Source organism: Gymnoscopelus braueri (assembly GCF_963280865.1).
Source record: "Gymnoscopelus braueri genome assembly, chromosome: 21".
NCBI classification, from domain to species: Eukaryota; Metazoa; Chordata; class Actinopteri; order Myctophiformes; family Myctophidae; genus Gymnoscopelus; species Gymnoscopelus braueri.
The window spans coordinates 12836771-12849995 of record NC_137623.1 but is presented as its reverse complement, the minus strand read 5'-3'; the positions used below and the strand labels follow the sequence as shown (position 1 = coordinate 12849995).

Genomic DNA, 13225 nt, shown 5'->3' with positions numbered 1-13225 from the left:
AGCAGCAACAACAACAAAAACAACACAACTTAGAATCAAAGCAAGCTGGCAATAATAATAATCTAAGCAAAGACTAAATAAAAGATTACGTCACCCTTGGTCCACAGACACCTGTGCAAGAATTCACTCTGAAAAACTCCTAAAACAACGAGACCTGAAGGATTGTGATATTTCATTGGTTCATCAAGATAAAGGTGAGTGGAATTTGATTGGATAATGTTAAATAATTTGTGGTATTGTACTGTATATTATGGCCCAATCATTGGATATTCATCCTACTGAGAAGGATATATTATGTTTAATAATTGTGTGTATTGTGAATAATCTACTGTTGTGTACACAGGGAGGATTCAGTTATAGCTGATGTTTGAATAGAAGTGCTTGTCAGTATCACCTTGTTTTTTCATTATTGAGTTAAATTAGTTATGACACACATTAAATGTGTGTCATAACTAATTTATGTGTTTTTCATATCCTTCTTGACATCACATTTTTATGTCAAGAAGGATATGAAAAACATTCATTGATCAGTGTGTTTTCTTACATTTTTAAAGCACTTTTATAAGCATTGAGGCTACATATATTCTATTTTTGTATAAATATACTTCATCATTGATCATTCACATATTTCTATATTTACTAAATAACTATATAATGATTTATTTGGGACTTGAACCTTGAAGAAGCAGACACAGATTTGCCATTTAATGCTCAAATCATCATTTATTTGTAACCATATTATTGACAGTATTTGTTTATTTTTTTCAGAAGAGAGAAATATAAAAATGGTTAATGATTAGTTAGATTAGATTAATCATAGCATAGCATATTTATGAAACCTACGCACCAAATAAAAATCATACGATTAGAAAATGTAATATATTGGAGTCAGTTAACGATGTCCGCTGGTTCACTCCACTAGCTTGTCCCCTGAAGATCCAAAGCAAAGAGAAAAACACAAAAAAACTAATGTAATCCACTTTAACATTATTGAGATGTCAGCACTTAAGATCCTTGTATTTCATAAAATATAAAAAAAAAAATGTTGTTCTTGATACTCACAGGTGATTGGTCCAATGGTGATGGGTTTGAAGCGTACAGGTGTGGAAACGGAGCGACGACGGCGACGCCTCCCTGAGCAAACCTGTGAATGGTGAAGGAATAGCAGTAAGCACACAGTTTGCTACTGACTTAACTGTCTGGTGTGAAACAGCAGAGTGTGGAAAGAAAGTGTGAAACTTACAGGAGAACATGAGGAGGCTCTCTGGTCACACAGGTGGAGGCTGCAGTGAAGGTAGATATCGCTGTAGTTTCCATGGAACAGGAAGAGCAGGGCAGAGAAACGAGCCTGGAGGGAAGAGCCGCTCTCATCCACTTTCACCTGACGACGGTTGATAGAACACCTGGAGAAAAGAAGGGTCACGTTGTAGGCTCATCCGTCAGTCTTTTCTTTTTAGTTAAATGATTTTAAATTCATACTAAGACACTAAACTTATAATAAACAGTTTTCACATTATAAATGCTACGCTATTGTAGACTCATGCGACATCACTGTTGCATCCAACATTCTTCTCTTTTCATAAGGATTTTACATTCATACAAAGACTCTGGACTAAGACTTCACATTATAGTTGATATCACAACCCCATACCCCACTCCCACCCAACGCTCTCTTTCATTGTTTGTTTATTGTGACACAAGCCATCTGCTGAGGCTGAAGAATGAAACATACTTGTTTTGAATGAGGAAGTATCGCATGAGGTCATCAGGGCTGGAGGAGTGAGTGGCGTAGCAGTCGTCCAGAACGACCGCAAACCTTGGATCTGTTTCCCCTACAGATACTCCTACATGCAGGGCAGAGCCCACTGGCAGGGTGACTGGGCCTGCTGGGTAAGGCTCTGTGTAGTTGGAGTTTTGGAACAAGGACATGGAGGTGTTGGTTGGTGAACCCACACCTGACGTGCCACCTTTAAGCCTGTCAAGGAAACATATCATTTAAAGGATCAAGCGGTATCAGATGGGTTTGGTTTGGCCGAGTGGCTGGCTGTCACTATAGCAGAACATTTTTTAAGTGCAAACTTAAGAACTGTCTTGGAAAAAAATACATATTAATGGCCAACATTAACTAAGTATAAAATGTGGCATACAAGTTGAAGCCTGAAATGTAATATACTAGTCTCTTCTTGTATGGCAGCAACTAGAGGCCATTATAACAATGGCAGATGAATTAATAAAGAACCATTCAAAACACACTTAAATCTGTAACCTTTTTTCATTTGTCTGTCTTTTCACAGTTCTGTACCAAGGCTGTTTGGTGCAATGCAGTTCACATTTATTGTACCACAATACATTGTATATTCACTGTGTTTTCACTATCATTTGCAATTTTGAAAATAGGTTACTCACTGAAGGTTTGGTCTGATGGCCACATCTAGGCTGGTCTCTGTGTCCAGAGGATAGACACAGGAGAAGGGAAAACTCACAGGAAGTGAGTTATTTGCAGGATTGACAAATAAACTGTTGGAGTAGATGGCGTGGGTGTTGTTGGTCTGAAAGACAGAGGTTAACTGAATGGTCAGTCCAGTGAATCATCTAGCCAGCTCGAAACAAAGTATCAGTATACAAGTACAACACATAATTAAACAGAATGACTGAAAAAAAAGTTTAAAAATTGAAAAAATAAACAACCTTTGTCCAACCACAAAATAAGTTTGGATTCCAACTATATATATATATATATATATATATATATATATATATATATATATATATATATATATATATATTGTACTGTGGCCAACAACATCACTTTGGCAGCCACAGCACAAAATAAAAACAACTGCTGATGAAGACAATCCTATAAAACAGCTACAAGTCATCAGACAAATCCTCACCGTCAATATGTTCCCACAGGTGTCAGCCTGACGTTCCACTTGGTACCACACTGTTCCATCACGCTCTGTGAAAGATGAGCACCGCGGGTCGGCCAGGTGACCAGAGGATCCATTCAGACCAGAGGATTGCAGACCAGTCAGCAGCAGACCAACCTGGATTTGACTCTGACCACAAATAAGTCCAGCAGTTGAAGCTGGAGGTGGTTGAGTGACAGTAGTTGAAGGGGGTTGGGTGACAGTAGTTGAAGGGGGTTGAGTGACAGGAACTGGAGGGGCTTGAGGATACTTTGAAGATAAATCTAGGAAGGTAAAATCCAGGTTTGAGAGTTATTACAGCACATCTTTAACAAACAAGGTTAGAAGCTGAAATGTTGACTAAAGAGGAGAAAGATAGGAAGGTAAAGGAAATATGGAACAATTCTTAATTTTATGTACACTTACACAACACACTATAGCTTTCAAGCCTTCAACACCACCAAACAAGCTGTAATATTATAGATTAATATGTTATGAACAATTTTACAGCACCAACTTACCTGCACAATAGGCAGCGTGACAGGCTGTTGTCTTTACAAACTTGTAGACATAGTAGTTCCTATTACAGTTCTTGACGTGGATGGGAGGTGCGTGATTCAATTCGTTCCATCGACAACAGTCGGAAACCCAGTGACCACAGACACTGCGCTGTACAATTCCATCTGACTCTGCAGGATGAGACTGTTTCATCCATAGAGTAATATACGTTCCACACTTGTAGGATTCCACACATGTCTCTGGCATCTGGGCACTGCTTTGCCCCAGGAACATTCGATACCACCCTTGCCAGTTGACACTTCTGTCACAGCGATAGTTACCATCGTGATTGTAATCTGTCGCTCTCCAGGCATCATTCAGTACTGTGTAGTGAGCACAGGGATCTGCACAGCGAGAGTTGATACAGTCCTGACCTAATGGACAAACCACATTGCCACAGGAGAACCGAACAACAGATCTTTTGGCCCTGGAGGGAGGCAGGAGGCACTCAAAGGAGCCAGGTGTGTTCACACAGACCTGAGACGCAAGGGTGCAGGGTGCCTCAGGGAGGGAGCACTCATCAACATCCACACAGCCTTTCTCTGGTGACCATCTGAAACCTTGGTGACAACAGGAGGAATTAGTGCAGAGCTTTACATCGTAACAGGTGAGGCCATCACCGACGAAGCCATCTCTACAGACACAGGAGACTGATTGGCTGAAGAAGGTGTCGCCTCTCTTTGGTTTGACGGGAGACTCCAGGCATTTAGCCTGATCATGACAGGATTCACAGCTCAAGAAAGTTGTACCTATGAAAGGAATTAGACATTCTCAGGCTATTCATTTTGGCAGGTGTGAACATTATATAATAATAATAACAATAATAATAATAATAATAATTATAATAATAATAATAAGGGTAATAATAAGGGTAATAATAATAATAATAATAATTACTATTATTATTATTATTATTATTATTATTATTATTATCACTATTATTATCACTATTACATTTAAGATAAGTCATTTTGGTGAAACAAGCTACAGAACTGTACAGATTTGTTCAACATGCCCAACCATCCTGTTCAAACAAACACACACACACACACACACACACACACACACACACACACACACACACACACACACACACACACACACATTTAACACACTTAAAATTTGTAAAAAAATCTTTAAAGCACTTAAAAGTTAAAGAAATCGGTAAAAATACTAAACATCATATCTATACCAATAAGAGGACATTAGAGGCAGCTTACCTGGACTGTTTCCAGTAACATTCTGTATGAACAGAACTAACAGAACAGCTGACACTCTCATGGTCCACATCCTGGAGATCTGTCACAAACCTGTTGAAAATGTAAAAAACATTTTTAGACAGACTACAACATCACAAAGGAAAAAAAAGATAGAATGTAAATATAGAAATTGACCAAATATGTTATTATACAGAAATCTTTAGGTGCTAATATACAATTATTTACCTATCCTTACCTTACCTTAAAGAGGTTGTGTGTTAAGATTCAAACTGGAGTTGAGAATTTATAAGCCTCCAGAGCTCAACAGTGACTGCCCACTTTTTGAACATCTCCATTTCCGGAAGTGACGTTCCATGATTGATGGTTGGGAAGGTGACGTAACAAAAAGACGTGAAAAACTGGAATCGTCTTTAGTTCCGATAAGGCGATAAAAGCAGGCATAGAGCTGAGTCATATCTACACGTATCTCATTACAAGGTGTGGGTCACTGGGTTCTATCGTCCATGCAGTCAAGCAGTACAATACTGTTGAAACTCATAACGACAACAATTATGAAATCCTCCTGGACAACCCTTTATCTTAAAATGTTATAGATCTCTCCCCGTACTCCCATATAGTTAACTAAAACTACAAAATAACAACAACAAAAATATAATTGAAATACAAAACAAAATAAACATTATAACTTCCCACAAAAAAGTTTGGAAACGTAACTTCGGTCGATTATTTCTCCCCTTTAATAATACTAATTGGTATTGTGTTTTATTGTTATTGTTGATTAGTCACCTTTACAATGAGGTACAGATTGTAAGGATCGGGCATTCGTGGAATGAGCAACACAGCTAAACGTGTGGTTAGTGCCCCCCCAAAAAAATATCCAAATCCCCCAATATGCTTCTGTTGGTAATCGCTCTTGTTTTTAGCGACGATTACAGTCATATATAAATATATAACCCTAACCCTTAGAACACTCATTGCATTTTGATTCTAATTTATAGCACTTTGTAGGTGCTCACCCGATCTCGTGGAGTTGCAAAAGTTGCAAATATTACACTTTTTCTGCCAGAACTTTCATATTGTTTTCATAATATGACAACAGCTGACCCTCACCCCATAGCCTCAAGCAAACTCTGCAACATTCTCCACTAACAGGCAGCCCATTCCTCCTGCATTATGTGCAATTTAGAAACGGGTGTTACCTGACCTGTACAGACAAGATCAGCTCATGACCATTCTCAAGAAACTGCCCACCATTGCCCAGCATTCAATGCAAATACTAACCATTTCATCCATTGAAAACGCGCTAGCGTATACCCACGACCACGCGCATCTCGTGCAGGGAATGATTATTGTATACCTCCGGAAAAACCACACCACTGATGCAACTGTTTGCAGCTGTAAATGTATGTATTTACAGCCAGTATTATTGTCTCCGCCAGGCCTAAAGGCATGGCGAGAGAGTATGTTTTCGCCCCTGTCCGTCCGTCCGTTTGTCCGTCCGTGTGTCCTGTCTGTGTGTTAGCAGCTAATCTCTGGCACCGTTGGCCCGGTCGCTCCGAAACTGTGCACACACACTCCCTGGATGCCAATTCAGAACCTCTACCCCAATTTTCACATGGGCCTGTTATAGCGCCACCAGGAGGCCGATTTGTGCAAAACCCTTTTTTTTTACATTACTCCTACAGATTTTATCCAAACGTCATGCAAATCGGTTCACAGTATCTCTATAGTCATGTGATCAACACAAATCTGTCCGATTTTCCATATTCCATCCTCATTGCCTATGGTTGGCTTCCAAAGTTTGCAGGATTGGTCCGTTTTGAACAAAAAGCCTCAAACTATGCACGCAGCTTGTGATTTCCGTGAATTTTCACACGCACATTCCCACTAGGCCGAGGAAGAAATGCCACCCTTTTCACATTGGCCTGTTATAGCGCCACCGCAAGGTCTAATTTATCAAAACACATTTTTGGAACAAAGTGCCTCAAATCATGAATGCAGTGTCTGATTGCCGTGAAAGACCTAAGAATAAATGGCACCCTTTTCACATTGGCCTATTATAGCGCCACCAGGAGGCCACAATAACGTACCTGACACCTGGCGGAGACCTGTGCTCTTTTTCTAGTTTGTCATTATTTAGTTATGCAATCACTTAACATTGAAATGCCAAAAAATCCTATCTGCAGAATTAGCCAGGAAAAGTGGGGAATAACCTCCTATCTGCATTTGCAATATGAAATCAGTGTAATTAACATATAATATTTTAATATAGTCCAGAAATCCAGAAACGGTGTATTATGTGATGGGTATCATAAAAAAATAGCATTGTGCTAAAAAGATACAACATTTTGTAGTTTTCTTTTTCATTTTCTCAACAATGTTAATTTTTCAGATAGGAGGTTTTGCGTTTTGGCCATCGACTGGTGACTTATTTTCCTGGTTTTATGTTACAGGACAAAAGCATGTAGTTCAAAAGGTGAGTCCTAAAAATCTGTCCGGGTGGGTATATTTCTGCATTATAGGCTCAGAAATAATACATTCCCACCTAAATACACATAATCTAAATCAAATTGTATTAAAGACTAGGAAAATGTAATTGCGCTGTAATCCAGAATGTGGTTGGCAAGAATGTTTTGACAATAGTGTTCAAAGTGTTGTAACTGTAGAAACATTTAACTAATGAGGCCTAATTGTTATTGATAATCAGCATGAAAAAGGAAGATGGGAATCAAATTGTTGTTTCATAATCATAAATGACTACTAGTTATATTTGGCTGTGATGCAGCTCAGCTACTTGGGCTCTAGATTGGTGGGTTAGCCTGCTTGCTTGGCAATATAACACTGTGATGCATAACACAATAAAACTACTACAAGATATTTGCCAGATCAAGTTACAAAACAAATGCAGATGATTTAAACCAGTGGTTCTCAACCTTTTCAGGCCACGACCCCCCAAAATAATCATATTTGAACTGGGGACCCCCCACCCTGATAAGCACTTGGAACGTAAGAGTTGAGGCATTACATTTGCTTTGACTCTGTTCCACAGATAAACATTGTGAAAATAGCAGATCTACAAGATTTTGGTTCACAATCTTTATCTCTTTCTTATATTATTTGACAATTTGGCCAATGTTTAACCAGCTTTTATAGAATAGTTTGTTGATTACTATTGATGCAGTAATGGTCTTTTTTCTTTTATTTCTTTCTTTTTTTTAGGTATTAAAAAGGTCTTAAAAGACCTTAAATTGTCACTTCACTGTCATCTGGGGATCCCCCAGAATCTTTCCCGACCAACAGGTTGCGAACCACTGATTTAAACCATACCAGATTAAAATTATTGTCTCCACCAGGCATAAGAGTGTTTATAATGGACAGTGGACACAGTGATAATGGATCAAAGTTTGCAATGCTCAGCATTAGGCTATGTGCAGCAGACAGTGTTAAATGTAGGCTAACAAAATAAAACACAACTATACAAATAGGTTCAAATGGGCATTATAGTTACACACATTGATTTGAACATGTGTCTTTCGCTGATACAAAGTATTTTAAAGTATAAAAACACTATAATATACTTTATTTCACAACTGTCTGTAGTGTTAATATACAGTAAAATCATGTTGTCTAATGTATCTAAATGTTAACGACAGCACATAAAGATATACTTTGGGGGAAAACTGATAAGCCAGTAGAAGCTGAAGTTCAACCTGATACAGGACATGAGCTGTCTGTCTGTCTGTCTGTCTGTCTGTCTGTCTGTCTATCGTCCGTCCATAATTCTGTCCATCTGTCGAGCAGCATAAGTTAGAGAAGTAAGTTAAGAACATAATTCCTTCATTTCTTAATGAATTTTAATGAATTAAAGAAGCAATATTACATCAGAGGGTGTGCATTACCTTGAGTATTGACACAACAGTGATGAGGTCAGGAAATAAGCCATTGTGCTTTTATGAGCGATCTAGTTTAGAGGACCTTGTATTGTGAATTGTACTTCCATGTAGGCCTACTGTTACCATGTCTTTTCTAAATAAAGTATTCAATCAATCAAAAAGGAGGCAGAGCCTTGTTGAAGAATGATGTGAATCTATAGTGTGTCTGTTGTGTTGTTGTTGTGGTTGTGGTTGTTGTTGTTGTTGAAGATTGCTAGTTGTGACATGGTGACTGTATTAATTCATATGATTGGCTCGGTGGAAACACTTCTGTCTATGTAGGCCTTTTCCTCACAGCCTTTTTATTTATTTCTATTTCTTTCTTTTCGGTGAGCTCTATTTTTCTTTTCGATTTGGTGGATTTTAAAACTGCACAAATAATTTACAAAGCAACTGTGCTGTTCCTGCCAAAGTGTAAGCTGAACTTCAGCTCAACAGCGAGCTAAACTCCACTTCCCATAACAATAATGACAGAATCGTGACGTTGGACTTGTTCTTTTTACTGAAGATTCCATAGGTTTTCTTCCAGAGATTTACAGGTAACATTTCCACAACGGTAGCTACCAAAGACAGATGTAAAAGTTGCCGGACCCATGCTCAGCACCTGCCAGCAAATGCTACCGGCTTAAGTAAATCGTTGATGAACAGAGCTAAATCAGGTTGTGTGCATCAGCAAGGGCTTGTGTTGTCTTGTTGCTGCTTATTCTGGGTTGCTGTTGGAGGCGGAGCTGTGTGTGTGTGTGTGTGTGTGTGTGTGTGTGTGTGTGTGTGTGTGTGTGTGTGTGTGTGTGTGTATGAGGAGTCAAGCCAATAGTTTTTTTGATGGCGACAACCACACTTTTTTTCCTTGTTTCTTGATTTTACCTCACTTGTTTCTTGATTAAAAAAAAAGTCATATTTTTTGGATGCCACTGCACGTCCCCAATAGCACCTCCCCGCGACCCCACTTTAGGTCACGACCCATAGTTTGAGAACTGCTGCTATAGACACTTCCAGCCTCACTTTTCAGGTCCCGTCATACGCAGGCGGTGCCAGAAATCGGGTCATTATGCCAGGGGGTGTGCTATCCCTCCGGTTGGTCCAGCGAGCCAGCAGCCAACCCTTAGAACACTCATTGCATTTTGATTCTAATTTATAGCACTTTGTAGGTTCTCACCCGATCTCGTGGAGTTGCAAAAGTTGCAAATATTACACTTTTTCTGCCAGAACTTTCATATTGTTTTCATAATATGACAACAGCTGACCCTCACCCCATAGCCTCAAGCAAACTCTGCAACATTCTCCACTAACAGGCAGCCCATTCCTCCTGCATTATGTGCAATTTAGAAACGGGTGTTACCTGACCTGTACACAGGACGCTAAGATTTACAACAAGCGCTTCCCAACTCGAACACATAATAAAATTCATGGCTGCTCTGAGTTTAGTGACAGAAAGTTAAATGCTCATATCATGACAGTGGTGGATTGTTTTGAAACAAGTCTTGACAGAGACAAAGGATAATCCTACATGCAGACATGCAAAAGTGTCACTTTTGTTGTAACTGTAGAAACATTTAACTAATGAGGCCTAATTGTTATTGATAATCAGCATGAAAAAGGAAGATGGGAATCAAATTGTTGTTTCATAATCATAAATGACTACTAGTTATATTTGGCTGTGATGCAGCTCAGCTACTTGGGCTCTAGATTGGTGGGTTAGCCTGCTTGCTTGCTAATGGGCAATATAACACTGTGATGCATAACACAATAAAACTACTACAAGATATTTGCCAGATCAAGTTACAAAACAAATGTAGATGATTTAAACCAGTGGTTCTCAACCTTTTCAGGCCACGACCCCCCAAAATAATCATATTTGAACTGGGGACCCCCCACCCTGATAAGCACTTGGAACGTAAGAGTTGAGGCATTACATTTTCTTTAACTCTGTTCCACAGATAAAAATTGTGAAAAGTAGCAGATCTACAAGATATTTGTTCACAATCTTTATCTCTTTCTTATATTATTTGACAATTTGGCCAATGTTTAACCAGCTTTTATAGAATAGTTTGTTGATTACTATTGATGCAGTAATGGCCTTTTTTTTTTTTTTTTGGTATTAAAAAGGTCTTAAAAGTCCTTAAATTGTCACTTTACTGTCATCTGGGGACCCCCCAGAATCTTTCCCGACCAACAGGTTGCGAACCACTGATTTAAACCATACCAGATTAAAATTATTATCTCCACCAGGCATAAGAGTGTTTATAATGGACAGTGGACACAGTGATAATGGATCAAAGTTTGCAATGCTCAGCATTAGGCTATGTGCAGCAGACAGTGTTAAATGTAAGCTAACAAAATAAAACAAAACTATACAAATAGGTTCAAATGGGCATTATAGTTACACACATTGATTTGAACATGTGTCTTTCACTGATACAAAGTATTTTAAAGTATAAAAACACTATAATATACTTTATTTCACAACTGTCTGTAGTGTTAATATACAGTAAAATCATGTTGTCTAATGTATCTAAATGTTAACCACAGCACATAAAGATATATTTTAGGGGAAAACTGATAAGCCAGTAGAAGCTGATGTTCAACCTGATACAGGACATGAGCTGTCTGTCGTCCGTCCATAATTCTGTCCATCTGTCCAGCATAAGTTAGAGAAGTAAGTTAAGAACATATTTCCTTCATTTCTTAATGAATTTTAATGAATTAATGAAGCAATATTACATCAGAGGGTGTGCATTACCTTGAGTATTGACACAACAGTGATGAGGTCAGTGTAAGGAAATTAGTGTTTTTAGAGTTAAACTCAGCTATTCAGATTTATTTGAGCAATACACTAATAGTTAGATTTTATACTGTGCGTATATTTGAATAATTTGTAGGTCTAATAGTGTTGAGTGTTAGTATAACTGCGTCAATATACCCTTATATTAAAAAAACTGTTTATCAGAGCAGGAGATGAGATCATAGTTTAAAGAGGTCTTGATATAATGTTATCTAATAAGCACAGTAGAAAATAGAGGAGTTTTAGGGAGGGTACATTCCACAGGTACCCTGAAGAAGCCAAGGTCATCTTGCAGCCCGGAGTAGCCGTGGGAGAATGAACACACAGGGAGGGGGCCTTTGCCCGCCCCAACGATGGGTCGCGAGATGGCACGGGATTAGGGGCCGCATGCTCAATCCCCTACGATGGATCAACAGCGACTTCTGTTGATGATTTTTATTTTAATCTTTATGCCAGAGATATAAAAGCTTGATGAGAAAAATCTTATGTTATTACAAACTTCTCGACCTGCTTGAGAGGCGTGTATCTCGGAGCTCCGATGTAATATATATCTGGTGTAGTATCTTTATTGTTTGTTTGATAATTCATTCTAATAGTTTATAGGCTCATAATAATTGTAAAACTTAGACTAAGGATAATAAAATCATTTCGATTTAACCACAATTGTAATCACCTGTGTAGCAATTATTTCAAGGGATTTTCCTCTCACTCTATAGAACCATCTGAACCAAGTACCTTATCGATGATTTACTTTTAAATGGTGTCATAGGTTCAGCAGTAAATCCAACAATTGGTGCCGGAAACCCTTATGGTTCTGTGGAGGGAAATCCTTTGGCAGGTTGACCGTCTGGACATCATTCCAGTAACCGGTCTCGGCTTTCTTGTCTCGGTTTGAGCAAACTTGCCCCGGGGTGAAAGATAAGGCTTGCTGAAGCCTGTTTCGACGAATTCAGTGATTGATTACTCTAACCTGAGTTTGTTTGACTGAGATAAGCAATTGTCGTAATCCCAAAGCATTTGAGATAAATTTAGCTATTGTAGGACATTGATTTATAACCAAATTTGCCAGGGTGAATGAATTGTCATTACGCAGTGTGGTTTTAACGTGTTTGAACTGTGCAGTATAAACTATAATCGTCGCGGACGATAACGAGATAAGTTACCAGAGGACTCGGGGAGCTGGATAGTCGTGCAGAGCGGCAACGAGATAATGAGATGAATTGCTGAACTCCCAGATTATTTTTGAAGCGGACGTACAGTATTTACAATGATCCGGTATCTAAATTGTATAAGTGGCTGATGAAATAGGGAGTTTGGCTTATTTTAAACGCATACGTTGAGCATTTACTTTGATCTAGTATCTAAGCTGTATACGAAGTGGATAAAATAGTGTTATTTAAGAGATTTATGGGCTGGGGGTCCACAGTCGTACGAGACGGCAATAAAAATAACTCAAGAGGAGTTATACAGACTCGCGAAGTCTGGCATATATCATATTTACTGTGTGGGATATAAGGGTGGTTTCGTTGGAGCGCGTAGTTAACTTGTAAATAATTAACTTGTAAACAGTTTATAAATACATTTTATAATATACTACAGTTCATTGCGCTAGGAACTGTGTTTTTTTGGGTTTTTTTTTTTTTTTTTTTATGCATTCTGGGCACTAATAGCAAATTTTACAATAAACATTAGAAAGTTGATTTAAAAAAAAAAAAAAAAAAAAGTGTTGCAACACAAATAATTCTTAAAAAAAAAAAAACTGAAACTTCTAAAATAATTTTACGAGATATTACAATTCTGGGCGCTAGGAACTTTGTGTTTTTT

At 38.3% G+C, this 13225-nt stretch overlaps 1 protein-coding gene across 1 annotated transcript; it reads right to left on the bottom strand.

Annotated features, from left to right (window-relative positions):
• Positions 1 to 910: 910 nt before the first annotated feature.
• Positions 911 to 4708, bottom strand: LOC308076875 (uromodulin-like; the record flags this gene model as incomplete). The annotated part of the gene is made up of 8 exons (XM_080417395.1): positions 911 to 930; positions 1063 to 1144; positions 1244 to 1403; positions 1733 to 1975; positions 2407 to 2549; positions 2895 to 3193; positions 3431 to 4178; positions 4688 to 4708. The coding sequence occupies 8 exons, from the start codon at positions 4706 to 4708 to the stop codon at positions 911 to 913; spliced, it is 1716 nt and encodes a 571-aa protein (XP_080273521.1).
• Positions 4709 to 13225: the final 8517 nt, after the last annotated feature.